The sequence below is a fragment of the Podarcis cretensis genome (assembly GCF_951804945.1).
Source record: "Podarcis cretensis genome assembly, chromosome: 15".
NCBI classification, from domain to species: domain Eukaryota; kingdom Metazoa; phylum Chordata; class Lepidosauria; order Squamata; family Lacertidae; genus Podarcis; species Podarcis cretensis.
In genome coordinates this window covers 1,770,449-1,790,574 of record NC_137185.1, presented here as the reverse complement: position 1 = coordinate 1,790,574, position 20,126 = coordinate 1,770,449, and the positions used below count along the sequence as shown (strand labels likewise).

General features: G+C 47.5%; 1 protein-coding gene across 14 annotated transcripts in view; it reads left to right on the top strand.

The window, feature by feature from the left end:
- Positions 1 to 20,126, top strand: part of MYO18A (myosin XVIIIA) — a 143,397-nt gene that overhangs the window by 22,791 nt on the left and 100,480 nt on the right. For 3 of the 14 annotated variants that reach the window (XM_079955351.1, XM_079955354.1, XM_079955349.1), the window contains exons 1-3: positions 13,155 to 13,412; positions 17,483 to 17,553; positions 19,719 to 19,774. The exons of 9 other annotated variants lie outside the window; for them this stretch is intronic. In XM_079955351.1, coding sequence (XP_079811477.1) covers positions 17,514 to 17,553; positions 19,719 to 19,774 — 96 coding nt within the window. In that variant the 5' untranslated portion in view covers positions 13,155 to 13,412; positions 17,483 to 17,513. Of the gene's footprint in view, positions 1 to 13,154; positions 13,413 to 17,482; positions 17,554 to 19,717; positions 19,775 to 20,126 lie in introns of those variants that run through there. 2 more of the 14 variants (XM_079955342.1, XM_079955343.1) reach the window with 2 other exon arrangements.

The window sequence follows — 20,126 nt, the reverse complement described above, 5'->3', positions numbered from 1 at the left end:
TGCATTTCCTTTGCTTTGAAATGAATGGCACGGAATACTGTGAAAAGAATAACGTAGTTTTTTGGCAGAGGATGAACTGTGGTGGAATGGAAGCAGTGCTATGTGCGTCAAGTACAGGAACAGAAAGCGGTTCCTTCTCACATCCCTGCTTTAGGCCGCTTTCTTGTTCTGCTTGGACTTACATCACATCACATATCACACCCAACTCTTATTTTGCAGGCTGTTTTTCAGGGACGTTTGCCTGCCGTTACTGATCTTCTCATTGATAAACTTCTGAGAAATCCTATGGTTCCCCAGAATACAGCTGGAACACCGCTGTGTTCTGCTTCAGTGTTTTCCCTTATCTCTCTGTAAGCTTAAGTTCTAGCTATTCCCTCTTCCCCACCCAAAAAGAACGTGGTGGGTCCTCAAGAGCTATGGACTGAGGAGAATGATAGAAGGATTCCGGCTCACCTCTTGGGCTTTTGTTTGTAGCAAATGCTTTCTATGCATTTGGAATTGGAGCTGATGAATTTCAGCAGATGGGGAATTTGTATCAGTTGTAATTGCAGTGGATTTGTTTACTCTTGCAGCACACATTGGCTGCTTAACCTTTGTACCTCAGAGATGACTGTGGTCTGCTGGTTTTGGGTGAAACACAGTTCATGCAAGATAACACAGTGGCTGCGTGGCTCTGCTATGCAAGGGGGAGGGAGCAGAATTGTCTATTTTTTTCATCTCCTCGAAGGCTGAGGGTGGGTGTCAGTTTAAAAGGGATCAGAAGAACAAAGGAAACTGCTTTATACCAATTCAGTATAAGGCCATCTATTGGTATTGGTCCACTATCATTGTCTACTCTGACTGGCAGTGTCTCTTCATAGGTTCTTCCCATCACCTGGCAAAGGTTGTAGCCCAGTGGTATGCAGCATGTGCTTTTTATGCAAGAGGTCCAGGTTCAATCCCCAGTGGCATCTCCAAATAGGACTGGGAAAGATTCCCAGCCTGAAAACCTGCAGAACCATTGCTGCTAGTCAGCGTCGACAGTACTGAGCTAAATGGACCGATGACCTGACAGCTTCGTATGTTTGCATGCTACCTGATTGTTCCCAAGATTGAAATTGGGACCTTCTGCATACAAAGCAAGTGGCTTGTCACTGAGATATGTATCCGGTTTTGTAGACTGAATTCTACAAAGCATAGCAATGGCTAAACATTTGTCAGCCAAAATGTACAGTACAACCAATTCTGCCTCCTGTACCTTAACAACAACAACAACAACAACATTTTTTTATTTGTACCCTGCCCATCTGACTGGGTTGCCCCAGCCACTCTGAGAGACTTCCAACATATACAAAAACATAATAAAACATTAAACATTAAAAACTTCCCTGAACAGGGCTGCCTTCAGATGTCTTCTAAAGGTTGTATAGTTACTTATCTCCTTGACATCTGATCAGAGAATCATAGAATCCTAGAATCATAGAGTTGGAAGAGACCACAAGGGCCATCGAGTCCAACCCCCTGCCAAGCAGGAAACACCATCAGAGCACTCCTGATGGGAGGGCGTTCCACAGGGTGGGTGCCACCGCCGAGAAGGTCCTCTGTAACCACCGGTTCCTTGTAACTTCACTTCTCGCTCTCGGTGTCTGGGCTGAATGATGCGGGTGGAGATGCTCCTTCAGGTATACAGGGCCTGGGTCATTTAGGGGGTTAAAGGTCAGCACCAACACTTAGAATTGTGCTTGGAAATGTACTGGGAGCCATTGTAGGTCTTTCAGGACTGGTGTTATATGGTCTTGGCAGCTGCTCCCATAACCACTTTCTACATCTAGTCTCTGCAGTGCGTGAATAGGAGCAGTTAACTGATCAGTCTTTTTATTGCATAGCCAGTGGCTGTTGGAAACACCAAACAAACAGTGTTTCAAAATGTGATAAAACATGACAATAAAGGGAGAAAGAAGGCTGTTGTGGATTATTTTTACATAAAAACGTAGAAATAAAATACACAGAAAAATATAAGCTTAACCATTGCCACCACCTTGGTGGACATAAAAATATTTTCAAAGAGTCTACAAAAATCATACCTGCAGACTCTGCACACAGAGAGCAGCATTTGAAATAATTGCTGTTATCAGGGGTTACATAACGTAGATTTCAGTTTAAACCTGTGAAAGCCATTTGCTTGCTCAGAGATAGATTTTATGTGGGTGATTTTAGAGTGGGTAACAAACAAATAACGGGGAAGGTTATCCACCACTTTCAGACCACATACAAAGTCTGTCTTGGGGGAAGTTAAAAATAATGGTAGTTTGCTACACTGTTCTTTGGATTCCTTCAGATTGAGCTTCTGGATCAATCTTTGAGGCAACCCAATTTCTACACAGCGCTGGGGCAAACCTGGACTAATATGACTCATTGATTTCACTAGGAATAGTCCACCAAACCAAATATGTATTTGCACCATATGGTCTAGAAACTTGCTTTGAAAATAAAAGAAAATTAAATTCTGTGCCCAGTATTTCATGCTGTGGGTTTTCTGTGTTCCTGTGGAACTTCAGTATACACTGTCTCTGAGTACAGTACAAGTAGGCTGCTACTAGGCTAGGGGTGAGCAAAATAGTCCACTGGCTGAGGGCCACCTTGTGGCTGTTTGTGTGGCTTACCAGATCCACCCAGCTGGCTGCTGTGGCAGACTAGAACACTGAATTAAATGGACTTTAGTCTGATCCAGCAAATAGTTTGAGCAAGAATGCATGCTTAACCCAGGTTAGTTGGTTGCTGTTGTGCTATCAGTGTGTCTGTCCCTTAATACAAGAGGAGAGGTCCCTGCCCTGAGGAGCTTGCAATCCATCATTCAACGTAGGGATACAACAGAGGTAAACAAGGCAAATATATGTGTTGTGCCAGTCATATGTACTTGGTAACTGGCTTAAATGTCAAGGGGTTCTTAGTTTGTACATTTGAGAGGTGTTGGTGGACAACGGGGCCCAAGTAACACTCCACTGCTGACACACACAGAGCACCGCAAGTATTTCAGGCAGCCTGCCTCAGTTCTAGGGTGCTGGACCTGTCCTAGACTGTGGAAGTTTGTGCTTGGGGATGAGTTTTGTTGCAAGGGATTTGCAAAGGCAGGAAACTGCCTCTGGGCTCAGACTGAAATCTCTCTCACTGCAGACTCTCAAGAGGAGGAATGAGTGGAATCTGCTGGCAGAGTGCAAAACCCTCCAGCTGCCAACAAGCCAGATGTTTTCAGGGGGGCTGTGTGGAAGGAACCAGATTTCTGAGGCTCAGCATGGCAGCTGAGGGGGCTGCGATTGCTCTCCAGACGCCACTTTCTCCAACCTCCCTTCGGCAATCAGTCCAGTCCACCCCCTTGTAGGCATGCTTTTGCTGTGACTCTTTCCTTAAGCAAAACATGAAATCTTCGGGGCTTGCAGGAGGCAGATGTGTGAGTCAGAGCCAGGATGCCCCTGGGGTTTAGGGGCAAGTCTGTAGGGATCTGGCCAGAGCCTAGGAGCAGCAAAGAGTTCTCTGGCTGTGCTGTACTGGCTGTGCTGCTGTTATCTACTGACACTCTTTGATACTGGAATCCCGTAGCTCAATGATAGAGCATGTACTTTTGCACCCCAGGAGATCTTGGGTTGGCACAGAGCCCCTTCTCTGCCTGAAAGCTTGGAGGGTCACTGCTAGCCAGCAGGCTAAGCACAGCGGTTGGCTGGCTCACTGGCAGAAAGCTTATGTTCACGGGCTCCCCTAAAGGCTGGCCCTGTTATTTCCATGCCTCTCTGCTTCCTGGCCGATGCCTTGTCTGCTTCTTGACATCATTAGCTGTGTTGGAGCTTTTGTGCCCACAATGTACATTTAAATCACATAACTTTCCCCCAAAGAATCCTGGGAAACTTCCGCTTAGCTGGACATAAGTGCTATAATTCCCAGCACCTTTAACAAACTATAGTTCCTGGGCTTATTTGGGTGGTGCAATGTGCTTTAAATGTTTGGTATGTAGGTAGCCTTAACCCCTTACTGCCCCCACCCCTGCCTGCTGGTAGGATGCAAGAAGGGAGGGACATGATGATTGTGAATGAGTGTGTTTATGGGTGTTGCTGTTGTGTGCTTCCTACTGGAACATACTGCTTCTCACTTGACCAGAAGTCGCTCTGTGAGGGATAAGCTACAGACCACAAGGTTACTTTGAGGGAAGCCATGTGCTTTCAGTGCGGACATGCCCCAGTAATGTGGTAACACTGGGGAAATGTTGCAGAAGAACTAAGAAAGCAGAATGGCTTGAGGTTGATCCAGTATAAATCCACCACTAACGCGCTATTATTGTGTCGATGACACCTTGTAGAAAACAGCTGTAAAAAAACACCGATCTGGAGGGTCCTCCTGTCTGTCTCTGCTGCAATGGGAAATTAGGCCAAGCCCCCCTCATCCCGCATTGAAGGGTAAGAAGGTTCTTTTGCCCATGGCTTTGTTCCTAGTGGATAAGATAGTTTCTCATACACACAACTTCATGTTGATATATAGTAGTAAAAGTAAGAGAATTAAGATATAAAAATGAGGAATAGAACAGTAATATTAGGGGGGGAAAGAGGGGAAAGAGCAGAAATTTGACAGAAATTTAAATTAATGTGAATAAATTACAAGAAAATATATTGTCCGCTACTCTTATTGTTCCAGAATTGTATAGACATGCACCACCTTTCTAAAAATTTATTTTGGGGGTCTTCTATTGAATGTTTGCTTTCTGTGATTCAGTTTCAAAACCTGTTTTGGCCAGACTTTGCAGCGAGAAGTGGAACCTTTTTTGGGCTGCTTTTGATGATCTTGAAAATGGCTATTCCCAATAGTTTAAAGCTTTTACATGTACTGTATATGGTGTGGATGTGACCTTGGGCAGAGTGCTCTTTTTCTCAGAAGCAGCTCCTGGCAGGGAATATGGTGTATTTACTGTTTTTCCTTGTCTTGGAGAGGGTGGGTGGGCGAGTGGTGCAAAAGGAGAGGAACAATAGCAATTTGACCTCCACCTCAGTGGCCATATGCGTACAGTAGCACAGAAGCAAAAGTCTTCCTCTGATGAATTTGAGGGGAGGGCGGGCTGCTTTGGCTGCATGGAGGGGCGAGTGGTGTGCCACTTCTGGCATTGGAAAGGGGCTTTCATCCCATTTCCCTGGCAGATGCTGTCCTTACAAATCACCTTCTGGGGAATTAGATTGTCTGGGCTGTTTTTTCTTTCAGTAGCAAGTACATGGCAGGCAAGTGCCATCTGCCTGATGTGCTCCCTGATGCGAGAACTGTCTAAATTTTCCATTATGTGTGGTTGCTGTGACTGTGTGCGAGTGGGGGTTGGGAGATTGATCCTGCCTCAACTGACCTTGCCTCTTTCTCTCTCTCAAAAATCAACTGAGCTGTTTTTCTATTGAGCTCTTGGTCCCCTGCGGCTCTCTAAACAGTCACAGGAAAGTGGCTGCAGTTGTAAGAACTGCAGTTCAGAGCGGCAGATCTGAGCATGCTGTGCAGTCTGGGAGGCTCGGGGCATGCTGGGAAATGTAGTCTGCCCTCATCTCCACCTTCTGTTTTATAGCCACACCTGCTCCTCTTGAAGCAAGCAGGTAAGACAAGGAAAGAGTGGCTGCCAGGTGACAAAATCGTTGCTTGTGGTAATTGACCACGTAATGAGCTCTCCCTAAGGTCCTTGCATCTGTTTCCACACACAGCTAATTATTATTGTCTGCATGTTCTGGAGGCGCTTTGAGCATGGGATCTTTGCACTCCTGTTACCTAGGAGGAGGATGAAGCTACCTGAAGGTGGTGATGAATGTTGAAAAGTTCTCAGAAAGGGGATCGTTTCTGTGACTGTTTCCACCGTGCAAGATCAAGAAGGCCACATCTTTATGGGCGGGCTGGAATAGTGCTCTTTCTCACTGACCTGGCAGCTTGCTCCTTTGAGCTTCTTTGCTGGACAGATGGTTCTTTGCAGGCAGCGCCTGGTGCTGTTTCAAGGCTGCCTCCAGGTCTCCTTTCTTGGCTGGTGATAGAAGCTTCTCCTCCTTCGCAAAGGCAGATTACTCCTCTCCTTCGCAGGATACGAGGAGGGTTTTTTGGCAGAAAAATTGCTAATGTATCCAGCACAGTAGCTGCTGTGGCCTGCAGTCCAAGGAGCTTGTACTGGTTCTGCCAGAAACCTTTCAGGCTTGGGGGGGGGGGGACACACCAAGCAACCTCGCTCCCGCCCCCAAACTTTTGATTTGGGCATCTCCTGGTCACATCAACTTCTGGTTGCTTGAGTGAAGTTGTTCAATTTTCAAACATTTCTTTCTTGGAAATTTCTACTCTTGGTGGCTGTGGGCTGGGATTTTTTTTAGCTGCCTATTCCCAGTCAAAGGGGCCCACTGAAGAGGGGGAGAGATCAGGAGGCCAACAGGTCTCCACTGGGAGGGTGTTCCATAATTTTGGAGCCACTACCAAGAAGGCTTTGTCCCTCATGTCATCCTGCCTGATCCCATGTAGGTTTGGGAAAGAAAGGCCAAAGGAGACTGATCTTACACCAGCCTGCCAGGCTTTTGAGATTCCTGTTCTTATTGTTGCTGCTACCTCTGTCTGTGGTTACCCATAATTTACCCCTTGGGTTCCCTGGCGTGGAGAGAAAGTTCATTTGTGCCAGGGCTGGAGCCTGCTGGCCATCTTTTGAGTTCTGGGAATTGTAGCTCCACAAGGGGTAAACCACAGTTCCCAGGATTATGTGTGTTTGTGTGTTTGTGTGTGTGTGTTCTTCAAATGTGCTTTAAATGTATTTGAATGTATGACACCTAAGATTGCCTTTCCCGAATATCTTTCTCCCTGTGGTGTCAGCCCTTGGCATTTGGCCTGGGTGGAGCAGAGCGGATCTGTCTCCTCTTCTCTGACTCCAGTCCACTCCCCAGAGGCTCCTCAAAGAGCCTGTGTTTGTGGAGTGAATCCGCAGCCGGAGAGCAGGAAGCAGGAGGCTGTCCTCTTCTTGGATCTTGCTGTGTACCATTTCCTCTATAGATCAACAATTTTAGGCTGGAATGTGAGACAAACAGGAAAGTTTGATTATGATGATGAGTCCCTGGGCTGCTGGCTTTGGGGAGACACTCTGGAGCCAGACATGTTCTTAGTATCTGATGATTAGTTCTCCCCTGCCCCCCAACCCCCCTTCTCCTTTCCAGGGAACAGGGCTTTGGAAGTGCTTGTGCTCAGGATGACAATGTCAAGATGTGTTTCAACTGGAAGGAGTGGAGGGTCACAGGAAGCCAAGAAAAAGGCTATGTCAGAAATAGGTTACGTCAGAGCTGGATTCCTTGGGGGCAATGAAAACTTGGAGTGGCCAGCTGCAGTGGAGCTGCAGTTCAGCATCACAACTTAAGTACCCCCACCTCTTTTCCCCTCTTCATTCTCCCCCTGGCATCCCCTTGTGGCCTATTCGTGGTGCTTGGAGGGGATTTAAAAGGAGGCTTTCTTTAACCATACTTGTATCTTGCCCTTCCTCCCAGTAGCAGAGGTTGGTACATCCAGGGCCATCCTGTTCCGTCCCCATCACAACTCTTTGGAAGTTGTCTTATGCTGTCAGGCCATTGGTCGACCTAGCTCAGTATTGTCTACACTGACTGGCAGTGGCTCTCCAGGTTTTCAGAAGAGTCATCTCTCCCAGCCCTGCCTGGAGACGCCGTTGGGGTTGGAGCCTGGGACCTTCTGCATACAGAGCAGATACCACTGAGCTATGATAGTTTCTCCCATTGTTTTTGAGTGAGAAGCTTGTTCAAGTCTACCAAGTAAACTTCATGGCTAAGCAGGGATTTGAATCCCGAGCTCCTCCTCTGCATGCAACACACTTGCCTGCTACATCGCACTGGGTTAATGAAGTCATCTGGATTCATGACCAAAACCTGTTTCTCCACTTCTAGGAGCCAACCTGCAAAAGCAGGCTCACTGACTGTGTTTGGACAATCGTATCTCCATGGATTTGCATCTTGCCTTGTTCCCAAACTGTTAACCATCATTTCCTGGTTTGGACAAAACAGGCAACTGTAGTTAACAAAAGGATTTCTGGATTTCTGGAGCAAATAGGCTATGTGCGCAGCCAAAAGGCTTGTTCCTGTTTGAGCTTATTAATGTTGCCTGTGATTGGATTGAATAGGCAGGTCCTTTTGGTTGTACAGGAAGAATGGGGACATGTGTGGCTCCTCAGATATCTTTAAGAGAAGATTGGACAATTCCATTGAGTGAGGCTTCAGCGGCTACTAGCCAAGGTGGCTATGCTCTGCCTCCATGGTTCTGAATGTATGCTTCTGAACACCAGTTTCTGGAAACATCAGGAGGGGAGAGTTGTTGTTGCACTTGGACCCTGCTTGCAGACTTCCCATTGGGCTTCTGGTTGGCCATTTTGAAAATGGGACGAAATGGGCCTATGGCCTGATCCAGCACGGCTCTTCTTATGTTCCTAGAGGTTGCTGGACTATGACTCTCATCATCCCAGACAACTGGTCATGCTGAAGCTGATTGGAGTTGGATTCCAGCAACTTCTGGGGTGTGATGCACCCGCTATCCCTGTTGTACAGTGAGGAACAGATGACTCTTTGCTCTTGCTACTTCCTGTGATTCCCCAGAAAGCTGCATTTATGGTTTCTACACTGTTTTTTTGAACCCTTAACCCACAAGATGTACCAGACTCCTTTTGCCTGTTCAAATGTTTCTGTTTAAGATTCCTCTTCTCTTTCTGTCTCCACAAGGTGGCAGCAGCATATAGCAAGTTTTTTCCTGGTCTCATGTAAGTGAGAGATGAATTTGTTAAGCCACTTCTCCACATTCTGTGGGTGTGGTTGTGATGGTAATTGGTTTGCTTTTATTATGTATTTTGTGTTCTCGTTTTTGTATTTTTGTGTTGTGAACTGCACTGTGATCTTCAGATGAAGGGCAGTATACACATTTAATAAATATAAACAAGCAGGAATCGTAGACTTTGAAGGGATCCAGAGGGTCATCTAGTCCAACCCCCTGCAATGCATGAATTACAGCTAAGAGGAGGGTTCCTAAAGCAGTGTTTGAAAGGGGGGGGTGCAAGTACCTTGGTGGTACTTCAGCAGCCTGATTTGCCATCAGTTAGCCAGCCGCCTTCCCCTTAATGTAGGGCTTCCCTCAGGCAGTGAAGCAATGCTTCTGTATGCCCCTTTGCTTTCTAGCAGCTTTCCTAGCCTGATGTTATGCACTTAAGGGTGGCCGTATCTCCCAGGCACTTTGTTTCTGCAGGTTCACAGAGCAGCACATCCTCTCTGGATGTGGAAGCGAAACTGGGGCAGGGGTGTGGGGAGGAAGGTGCTTTAGCTTGACTTCAAGAAGACATGAGAGCAGCAAGCTGAACTGCTGAATGACTCTTTCTTCTCTCTTTCCCTCCTGCCCCCCTCAGCCCCTCTGCCCTGGCAGCCTTCCTCCATTTCTGAGGGCCTATTTATAGCACGTTCTGTCAGCAGTTAGCACGCGCAGAGCTCTTGGAGTGGAGGGGTTCTCCCTGCCAAGAGTAATGGGACTTTATACAGGCCTCTTGTAGAGACGCGTGGGTGGGGGGCGGGCAGTGGCCACAATATGGGGAAGCCTGTCGAGTTATTGTCTGAAAGAAGAGAGGGAGAGGGAGTGCTAGCAAATGAAGTGAAAATTTCAGAATGTTAAAAGATACACCTTCCTGATCTACCCAAAAGTCCCTCTGGTTCAGCAGTTGACCAGGTGCCCCACATGGGAAGCTCAGAAACAAGCTGTGAAGGCAAAAGAGCCCCCCTTTGTTGCCTGTACTCAAAGGTGTACTGCCCCTGAAAGTGGAGGTTCCATTTAACTAGCCTGGTTAAATTCTCCCCAGGAGAATTTGTTTTGTCTTTTTTTAAAACAACAACAACAACAGTTCATATAAGAAAGGCTTTAAGAGCATATAGCAGATCCTCCCCCCATTCATTTATAAGAACATCAGAAGAGCCTGGCTGCTGGATCAGACCATGTCTTCCGACATCCTTTTCTCCCAGTGGCCAGCCAGATGCCCCAATGGCAAGCGGAAATGAGTGCAGCAGGAACTCTTCTCTCTTGGGATTCCCAGCAGCTGATATTAAGAGGCATTTACTGCCTCCTACACTGGAGGCAGAACGTAGACTTTGTGGCTAGTAGCCATTGATAGCCTTATCCTCCAGTGTTGCTGCCTTCTACAAATCCTCACTCGCCAAGTCAGGTTCATGGAGGACAAAACTTACCTGTGGCTACTAGCCATAATGCTTGGCTTCTGTGTTCAGGATCAGGGGCTGCATTCCTCTGAATATCAGCCCCTGGGGATCACCCTTCTGGCCCTCATGCCCTGCTTGTGGCCACTATGGGAAGCAAGATGGTGGAGTAGCTGGACCCCTGGTCTGATCTGGCAGGACTTTTCTTAACGTTCTTGAATCCCACCAAAGGAAATTATTTTCGGCACCAATCTAAGCCTAATCATAGAATTGTACAGCTGGAAGGGACCCTTAGGGCAGTGTTTCCCAACCTTGGGTCTCCAGCTGTTTTTGGACTACAACTCCCATCATCCCTAGCTAGCAAGACCAGTGGTCAGGGGTGATGGGAATTGTAGTTCAAAAACAGCTGGAGGCCCAAGGTTGGGAAACACTGCCTTAGGGTATTCTACACCTACCTCCTGCAATGCAGGAATCTCTGCTAAAGCATCCATGACAGGATGGTGCTGTTGAGCTTGGCTCGTATGTCTGCACAACAGAACCTGCTTTGAGTGGGAAGTAGGAGCTCACAAGGCTCTCCCCCTCTGTTTCCCCCTGCCATATCCAGGCTATGAGACTTATGCATAAACATTGCCTTTTGATGCTCCCAGGGAGTGCCATAGGGAAGACCATTGTGAGTCCACCTTTTTGGCGTGTGCCATATCTTTCAAAACACGCCCCCCTTCCCTCCTTCTCAGTCAAGTGGGAGGAATCCCTTGATTTTGTTCCTATTTCTGGCTCTGCTGTGTTGGTTGCCATGGAAATGGCCGTGCGTAGCTTTGTAGCAGCACCTACTGTTCTATAAAAGTTTCAGCCAGCATGTCACCTAGTGTAACCCCTTGCTTCAAGGCTGAATGTTGTGTGATTAAAACATCTTTGGCAGTCTCTTCCGTGGCTCTTTTTTCCTTCCCTCCTTGATGCATTGACGGTTCAAGCAGGGCTTGGAAATTGCTGTCTGGAGGCAAGTGGTGTGATTGTTGCCTCTCTGAATATTATGGTCTTCTTCAACCCACAGGGTGCAAATGAAAGGCTGTCTTTTCCCAACAACTACGTAGAATGTAAAGAAATGCTCATGATCAAGAGCCCCCACATGGTGGAAGGAAACATAACCACATGCATATGAAATATTAAGAATACAACTATATTGGGGTTGCTGAATGGAAGAGTACTCCTAATTATTGCCCAGAGGCAAGTGACATGGTAGTTCCCTCTCTGAATTTATTGGGTTCTCTTTCAATCTGCAGGGTGCAAACCAAGGGCTATTCCCCCCCCCCTTTTGCTATGTGTGGCTCTGTTTGCATCCCACTGAAAGGAAGCTTAACCCCATGCATATAAAGTTTAGGGAATACTATAATATTGGGGTAGCTAAGCAGTGCAGGGGTGGTGCTGTGGGTTAAAGCCTCAGCGCCTAGGGCTTGCCGATCGAAAGGTCGGCGGTTCGAATCCCTGCGGCGGGGTGCGCTCCCTCTGCTCGGTCCCAGCGCCTGCCAACCTAGCAGTTCGAAAGCACCCCCGGGTGCAAGTAGATAAATAGGGACCACTTACTGGTGGGAAGGTAAACGGCGTTTCCGTGTGCGGCTCTGGCTCGCCAGATGCAGCTTTGTCACGCTGGCCACGTGACCCGGAAGTGTCTTTGGACAGCGCTGGCCCCCGGCCTCTTAAGTGAGATGGGCGCACAACCCCAGAGTCTGTCAAGACTGGCCCGTACGGGCAGGGGTACCTTTACCTTTACCTTTAAGCAGTGCAGGAGGAAGGATTTCATTCCTAAACATTTAATTCAGAAATAAACTCTGAAAAGTATGGATATGTGAATAACGTGTGTGTGTGTGTATGCGCGCGCGCTATGAACTGAATGTACCAATCAAAACTTGACTATCGTTCAGATTTCTCAATTTTCTGAATTTTGTGATGGAGTTTTCAGCTATGATATAATGGTGTAGAGAAAGTGGATAGAGAAAATATTTTCTGCTGCTTTCGTAACACTATGCTTTGTGAACATCCAATGAAGCTGGATGTTGGAAGATTCAAGACAGTTAAAATAAAGTACTTCTTCATGCAACACATAAAGTTTGGAACTCGCTCCGTCAGGAGGCAGTGGTGGCCATCAACCTAGTTAGCTTTAAAAGAGGGTTAGACAAATAGTAGCAGAAGATAATGCTATCAGTGCCTACTGACCATGATGGCTGTGGTCTCCCTCCACTGTCAGAGGCAGTATGTCCCACAAATACCAGAATACATGTGGCAATGGGGCTGTTGAGTTTGGGTCCTGTTTGTGGACTTCCCATTGTGGCATATGGTTGACCACTGTGAGAACAGGATGCTAAACTTATCGATAGCCCACTGGCCTCATCCAGGAGAGCTGTGCTTATGCTCTTACTTTGAAAGAAAGTAGGTTTTGAAGCTTGGGTTTTGTGAGAAAACCTGAATTTCCATGTGGATTTTTTTTTTTTTTGTTATGCTAAGATTATTGTGAAAATACCATAGAAAAGGCTTGCAAAATGAACACTTTTGAAACTGACAGAGTACGGGAACAGACCGACACGCCCTCTCCTAGTGGCAAGCACAGTGCAAGTAATGTACCTACGATGGCTGTCTCTGGTTATTAACCAACTCTCCTTTTGTCTTTCTGGTGGAGGTTGCTTAACTAGTTGTGGTTCTTCTCCACCTGAAGTTTGTGCAGTGCTCTTTGGCCTCGCACACAGCACCCCCACCAGATGAGGAGGAGACCTTCTGAGCGTTGGTTTCCTGCTGTGCAGGAGAACTAACGGTTCATGTGCCAGACACCCACATCACTTCCTCTCCCCGGTAGAGGATGAGGCTGCTTCTCCTCTCTCCTTCCTCCCCCCCCCTCCTTTGCCAAATGTGGCTTCGCCCATGAGAGACTGTAAAAGCCCTGCTTGTTCAAGGCAGAGAGCAGGGGGCAGCTGGACACCAGCAAGCCAGCTTCTACCACCACCACCACCACTGCCCCCCTTTCTCCCAGGCCTGCCTCACATTCTTGGCTATTTTTAGGCAGACAGTATCAGCTCAGCTGTCCCTCTGCCTCTGGCCGTTGCGCTTGGGAAGTGACACTTGGCTTACCTATCGCGTTTCGCTCAGTCTTTTCCAACGGAAGCCCTGCCAGGGCGCCCGCACTGCTGCTGCCTCTCTCACTGGGCCTCCGGCCTCCCCCAATTTTCGGTAAGGTGGCAACCCTCCTCTTCCTCATTATGTGCCTTGCTTTATGGGGATGGAAATTTGGAAGAGAGGGGGCTGGTGTTTTTAAGGGAGGGGGTGGGTGGGCTTTACTTTGGCTCTTCCAAATCTACAAAGCAGGCCTCCATTGTTACCCTATTTATAGTTGCTTCTGAGCAGGGGCCTGGAGACCTGCTCTGCTGAGGTTTCTCAGTCATTGATACTGTACTGGAGAGTGACTTGGTTTCTGCCACTCTCTCACTTTGTCCCCCTAAAAAAATCCCTAGCAAGTATTCAGTGTGGCAAGTCTGGAGGTGTGAGGGCCCCCCAGGTTTCCCTTATGGCCAGTTCCATTGCTCTATATGGTGTGTGGGGAGTGTGATTTACCGGTAGTGGTGGGAAAGCTAACCAGCCTGGGAGAGTCTAACCTCAACTCGCTTATAACTTCTAGTAAAGCCTCTAAACTGATTTCGTTTCTCGTTCCCACCCCTCCCCGCCCTGGTGGGACTCGTCTCTTGCAAAGGCCTGGAGTGACCGTTTGGGTACTTCCCTAGAGGGTCTGTTGTGCTTATTAGGGCTCAGCCTCTGGCTCCTCTTGAGTGGAAGACGAGACTGAGTGTAGACTGGATGAGGCAGTTACGTCTTAATGTGAGTGTTGTGGTGCCTTTCCTGGAGAGTGATTAGTGTGCCTTGAGCTGCTGTTCGTAGTGATAGACAGAGCTGTGTGCATGCTGCCCTTCCACAGTCGTGCCCTATGATCCCTCAGTGTGGAATTCTGTAGCCTTGAGAATTGCAGCTTCCTTTTTAATTGTTTTTCTTTAGGTAGGTTTCTTGCCCTTATGAGTTACTGAGAAAAAGTTGAAAATGGCTGGGCAGAGAGTCTGATGAAGTCAGAATGTAGGAGATTCAGTGCTTTACCTTACTTGAGGGCTTATGGAAAGCTTTGCTCCCATCTTTCCATTAACCCCTTGGATAGGTTGTGTTCAATGCCAAATGTTAGGGGTGAGGTAAGCCAGTGCCTGACTTGTCATCAAGGCCATTTAAGCAAAGGCTGGGTTATTCAGCCAACCAGCCAGCCAGCTGCAGGCACCTGACACAGAGTCAGCATCTCAGAATAACTGCTGAGCAAAGGGCTCTCTCTGTCTGGAAGTGAGGTGCAAATGACAGCATGCAGTAGGTGAGAAAAAGCAAATAAGAGGCAACTTGATCAAAGTGTATGAAATTATGCACGGTATGGAGAATGTGGATAGGGAACATTTTCTCTCTCTCTCATAACAGTAGAACTTGGGGACATCCAAGGAAACTGAATGTTGGAGGACTCAGGATAGACAAAAGAAAGGGCTTACTCACCCTGTGCTTAGTTAAACTATGGAATTCTCTCCCGCAAGATACAGTTATGGCTGCCAACTTGGATGGTTTTAAAAGACACGTTAGTCAGGAGTGCTCTGATGGTGTTTCCTGCTTGTCAGGGGGTTGGACTCGATGGCCCTTGTGGTCTCTTCCAACTCTATGATTCTATGATTCTGTGATTCTAGTGGAGGATAAGGCTATCATGGGGTCCCAACCCTGTGTTTTCCCTCCACTGTCAGAGGCAGCAGGCCTTTGAATGCCACTTGCTGGAAACCACAGGAAGGGAGAGTTGCTGTTGTGCTCAGGTCCTCCTTGCAGGCTTCCCTTTGGGGCACCTGATTGGCCACTTTCAGAGCAGGATGCTCCAGTACGTGGGCCACTAAGCTGATCCAGCAGGTTTTTATAATCTGGAAGGGACGCTGAGGATCATCTAGTCCAACTTCCTGCAATGCAGGAATCTCAACTAAAGCATCCATGACAGATGCCCATCTAAACTCCGCTGAAAAACCTCCAAGGAAGGAGAATCAGTTGCCTTCTGAGGAGGTCCGTAGAACAGCTCTTACCGCTTTTTAACCCTGGTCTGAGACCCTAATAAAGTTCATTCAGCTCTTACCTTCAGAAAGTTATTCCTAACTTGAATCCATTGGTTCGTGTCCTACGAACCAATGGATTGAAGTTTCCTCCTGGAGCAGGAGGAAACAAGCTTTCTTCATCGTCCATGTGACAGCCCTTTTGATATTTGAAGATGGCTATCCTATCTGCTCTCACTCTCCTCTTTTCCAGGCCAAACATCCCCAGCTCCCTCAAACTCTTCTTACATTATATGTCAAAGTAAGCACTCCCCCTCCCTGTCTCTGGGTTTCAGGAGCTGGGGGTGATATGCCAGGAGCTGGTTTTCTTGTTGCTTTTCTGTAGTTCTCACTCTCCTGTGGAGAGGGAATGGTTTCTTTACTTGCAGTGTGATCTGAGCCTTTGTACATGCTAAGCTGGTGGCAGTGGCCTTTGTTCCTGGGGGCCTTGTCCTGCTCACTGTGCCAAAATCCATTAGTTCGAGTCAGGCCGCCCAGTACCTTTGCAAGGTAGTGGAGAGAGAAGTCCATAAAATGAGCTTTGGCACAGGGATTCCTCCATAGCCCAAGCTGCCGCATTGATGGATGGAGAAGCCAAGCCATGCATCCTCCCAATGAAATAGAGGAGAGGCTGTTCCAGCAATTCTCATCTAATAACTTGACTTGGGAACAGGCTGGCTTGTTTGACTGATATCCTGCTCAGTGCTTGGTCTGCCCAGGCTTAGTTATTTAATTGCATTTGATTGTGAACAATAAAAGTGACTAGTCTGAATATCATCATTTTTTACTAGATTGCAAGCCCCACCCACCCCAGTAGCCTCTGTCTCCACACTGGCCTCAAAGGAGGGGATGTGTGCCCTACCCATGTTGATAATTCCATTTATAAAATTATATTATCCCTTGGTGACTGTCCTGGCCTTCTGTGGCAATGAGTCCATCAGGTATGTGCCATTGTGAGAGCAGGTTTCCTTTCGTGTCTGTCATAAGCCTTGCCTGCTGTCAGTTTCAATGGGCGCCGGTGATGCTCTATAACCAGAGAGTGAGTGATTGTGCCCCATTTGTATCCATCCCTTACACAAATGTCTTAGGAGCCTTGGTACCTGTCTGCTAAGCCTTTGGGGCAACTGCAGTGAGAAGATCTCACTCTTGGCTCCCCTAAGACAGCTTTTAGATCTGTAGCAAATCCCTTCTCCCTTCAGTGGAAAAGGAGGTTCAAGGCTGCTGGAGTTGTAGCCTGGGTGGTTTCTGAGACATGGCAGCTTGTGTGAAGGCTGAGGTTGCCTCTTCCTTACATTTACAAGTTTGTGCTTCCCTGTCTGTAATAAAGGAACCCAGGTCACATTGTGTGGGCTCAGCCAGTTGTTTCAATTTTGATCCTGGACTTCCAGCTCATGAAACAGTTACAGGATCCGCAAAGGTCACCTGTTAACAGAGGCTGATATGCTCTCCCGTCTACTACTGTGCCCCCTTGCAAAGGCTGCAACACCTGCATGGAGGATTCTGGTTGCGCCTGTGAATCTCAAGCTGCTGTCAAACCTTTTGCAAATGTGATTGGGTTAGCCAAAGAAGGCTGCCTCTCCTTTAATCAAAAAGGAGAATTAAGACAAGCAGAAAGGAATAACCCACACAGCCTGTACCTTGATGCATTTCAAGTGCTGTTCAGTTAACTCAGAAGTCCCTAAGAAGTGACATCTAAAATTATAGCTGGGGACAATGCTGGTGATGGGTTAATAATGACAGGTGAAGGGTGTTTGTGGGGGGAGCCTTAATTAAAGGCTGGTTCAGAAGGGAAGGCACAAGGAGCTAAGGCAATGTTGTCAGATCAAGTTTTTCTACACTGGAAGAAGGTAGGAGGTCACTGCATTTAAAAGGGCCTGCGGAAGTCACTATCCCAAGGCTGCAGCCTTGCACTGCTTGTAAAGCAAATGCTTATTTTGGGTGGGGTGGAATTACCTGAAAAATTATTGAGGGTGAGTAGCATTTCATTTTCCGCACCCGAGGTTAAGAGAATGGGAATTTGGAGGCATGATTACTTAGGAATCCTTTGCCCCAGGTTTCCCCTTGTTGTGGTTCCTCGGTCCGTCTTGCCTGGGACCCAGAGGGCTCCCCCCCCCCATTCTGCAGACTCTTAACCTCTACCACCTTTTTCTCTCCCAGTCAGGGGTTTAGGTTCTCCAGCGTGGCAGCCATGGCCTTTTCATCACGATTTGCATTCTGGGAGCAGAAGGGAAGTCTCTTTGCTATTGTGGATCTTGGCCTTCCCTGCCTCCTCTCTCTCCCTCCCCACCCCCTTGCTCTCCTAAAACTGGGCACTTTGCACTTGAGTTGCGGCAGCACATTGAAAAGGGGACCAGGTTGTGCTTGTTCCTGGCATAGGAGGGAGTTGGCTTTGGAGCAGTAGAGGTCATGTTAGAAATGTGGCAGGAATGCCAGTGGTCAGTCCTAGGCCCCCTCTTGGCTTGTGTGAAGAGCAGACGTCCCTGGGGAGAATCTGTTCTCCTCCTTGCCATTTCTCAGAGACTCCAAATGGACTGAACAAACTGGCAGCCACTCCCTCCAAGCCCTTTGCATAGCAACTGTGTGGAATAATCTGCCTGTGAAATAACTTGTGTGCTACTAACTCTACTGTATATTGAAGCCTTTGCCAACCCGGTGCCCTTGAGATGTTTTGGACTACATTGTGCTGGCTGGGGCTGATGGGAGTTGGGGCTGATGGAGGATACCAGTTGGTAGAGGCTGATATATTGAAAGTACTGTGTGATCATGAGTTCTGATACTGTAAACCTGGGTTTGACCTCAGTGTGGAGCTCTTAATCTGCCATCTGTTGACTCATATCTCCACACCTAATTTATAGCTCTATTTCTGAGCATTTTAAGCTTTCAAGTGCTTGAGTCCCACAAGGAATGAGGAGCCCCCAAGAAGCCCAGGTTTGCAGTAACAATGTGTGTCCCCCCTTCTTCCTTCCCGCCCCATCCTCCCCTTGCACCAATGCATGGCTTGTGTGGTTTGAGAGCCAATGGAACCAGCACCTCCCTGCACACAGTGGTTTTAAAATGCACTTTTGACTGACAGGTTACTGTGATGTCTTCACAATCCAGATTTGGAGTAATACGTCATTGTGTCGTTGTGTTACCAACCTATCTACCTGTTTGGTGGGAGTGTATCACATTGCAGCCTTGCTGCCAGAGTTTCTGTTCCAAGTTTGCTGTTCTGTGTTCGCTGGGCTTCAAGGTTGCTAGATTGGGAAGTAAGGGTGTGGGTGATGAGAAAATAGCAAAAGTGTGTAATTGTTGTGGTGCCAGGTTTCTCTTGATCATGGTGGTTCTCAGTTGCTGTTGCCTCCTCACTCTTGGGGCACCCTACCCACCATTGCTCCTGCTTTGATCCTAATGGAAGATGTCTTGTCATCTTCTATGTCCTGCGGAGATGGACTTTTTACCAACTTGGGCTGAGTGTACACATTCCTGGCTTAGAACATAGCAAGGCTGCTCTTTTTCTCAATTCAGATAAAAGTTGGGTGTTGTTTATTTTTGAGGGGGCGGAATTTATTTATTGAAATACTTATATACCACTCTTTCATAAGATATATTGAGGCAGTATGCAACCTGCAGACCACAATAAAACTAGTAAAAGTCTCCATTAAAATGTAATTGAAAATATTAGTAGATATTTCCTGGTGCAAAAGAGAAAAAGACCCCTGCATCAAAATGTCATACAGTGGTGCCTCGCAAGACGAAATTAATCCGTTCCGTGAGGCTCTTCGTATAGCTGTTTTTTCGTCTTGCGAAGCAAGCCCATTGACAGCTTAGCGGATTAGCGCTATTAGCGGTTTAGCGGCTTTTAGCGGATCAGCTGATAAGCTGCTTATCAGTGGATCAGCTGATAAGCGGCTTAGGAAAAGGGGAAAAAAAGGGGGGAACCCGCAGGAACTCGCAAGACATTTCGTCTTGCGAAGCAAGCCCATAGGGAAATTCGTTTTGCGAAGCGCCTCCAAAACGGAAAACCCTTTCATCTAGCGGGTTTTCCGTCTTGCGAGGCGTTCGTCTTGCGGGGCACCACTGTATTCATAAGAAACCACAGAAGAGATACGAATTGTGGGTAAGGTGGTGGGTGTCTGCTGCTTCCCAACCCAGAGGTGGGAGTCTACTGGATACAGAGTTGATGGGAATCTGTACACAGCCTTTCTCCAGCATGGGCTTTCTGCCCAGTAGCAGCTTAACACAAGGTCCGCTGGAAGCATCCTGACCACGTCTGTGCTTGTGAAAAGCTACCATCATACTTGTGATGAGGACTGCCCGGAATGTGCTAGTGGAAAAGTGTGTGTGTGCACGGTTCAACTGTTTGTCCTGGCGTGAATGAAATATTTCCTTATCTGTATTTTACTTCCTCAGGTGAAGGATGAAGACAAACCTTTAGCAGCGAAAAAAAACGAGAGAGAGGATGGGGCTGTAAGTCCGTCTGGGTTTGAGCACTGGAGGGGGGGAGTATTAGCTTGGGCTAACTTCTAGGCCAGGAGAAATTTGTGTGTGACGTGGGTCTTGCCCCTCCTCCTTTCTCTTGTGTGCAGGCTCCATGGTGTGTTGTAGGGCCCACCGTGTTTTTGTGTGGGATCCTAGAGCTGTAAGTGCGAGAGGGGGCTGGCAGATTATCTTCACGTTTTTTGTTGGGACTAGGGATGGGGAGGAAGGAATTCAACTCAGTTCTCATTTAAAGGTGAACTTAACTAAATTTGCCTCATCTGAAACATTACCACGAGTGGAAATGCAGCAATCCTTTGAAATTTGCACGTCTCTGAATTTT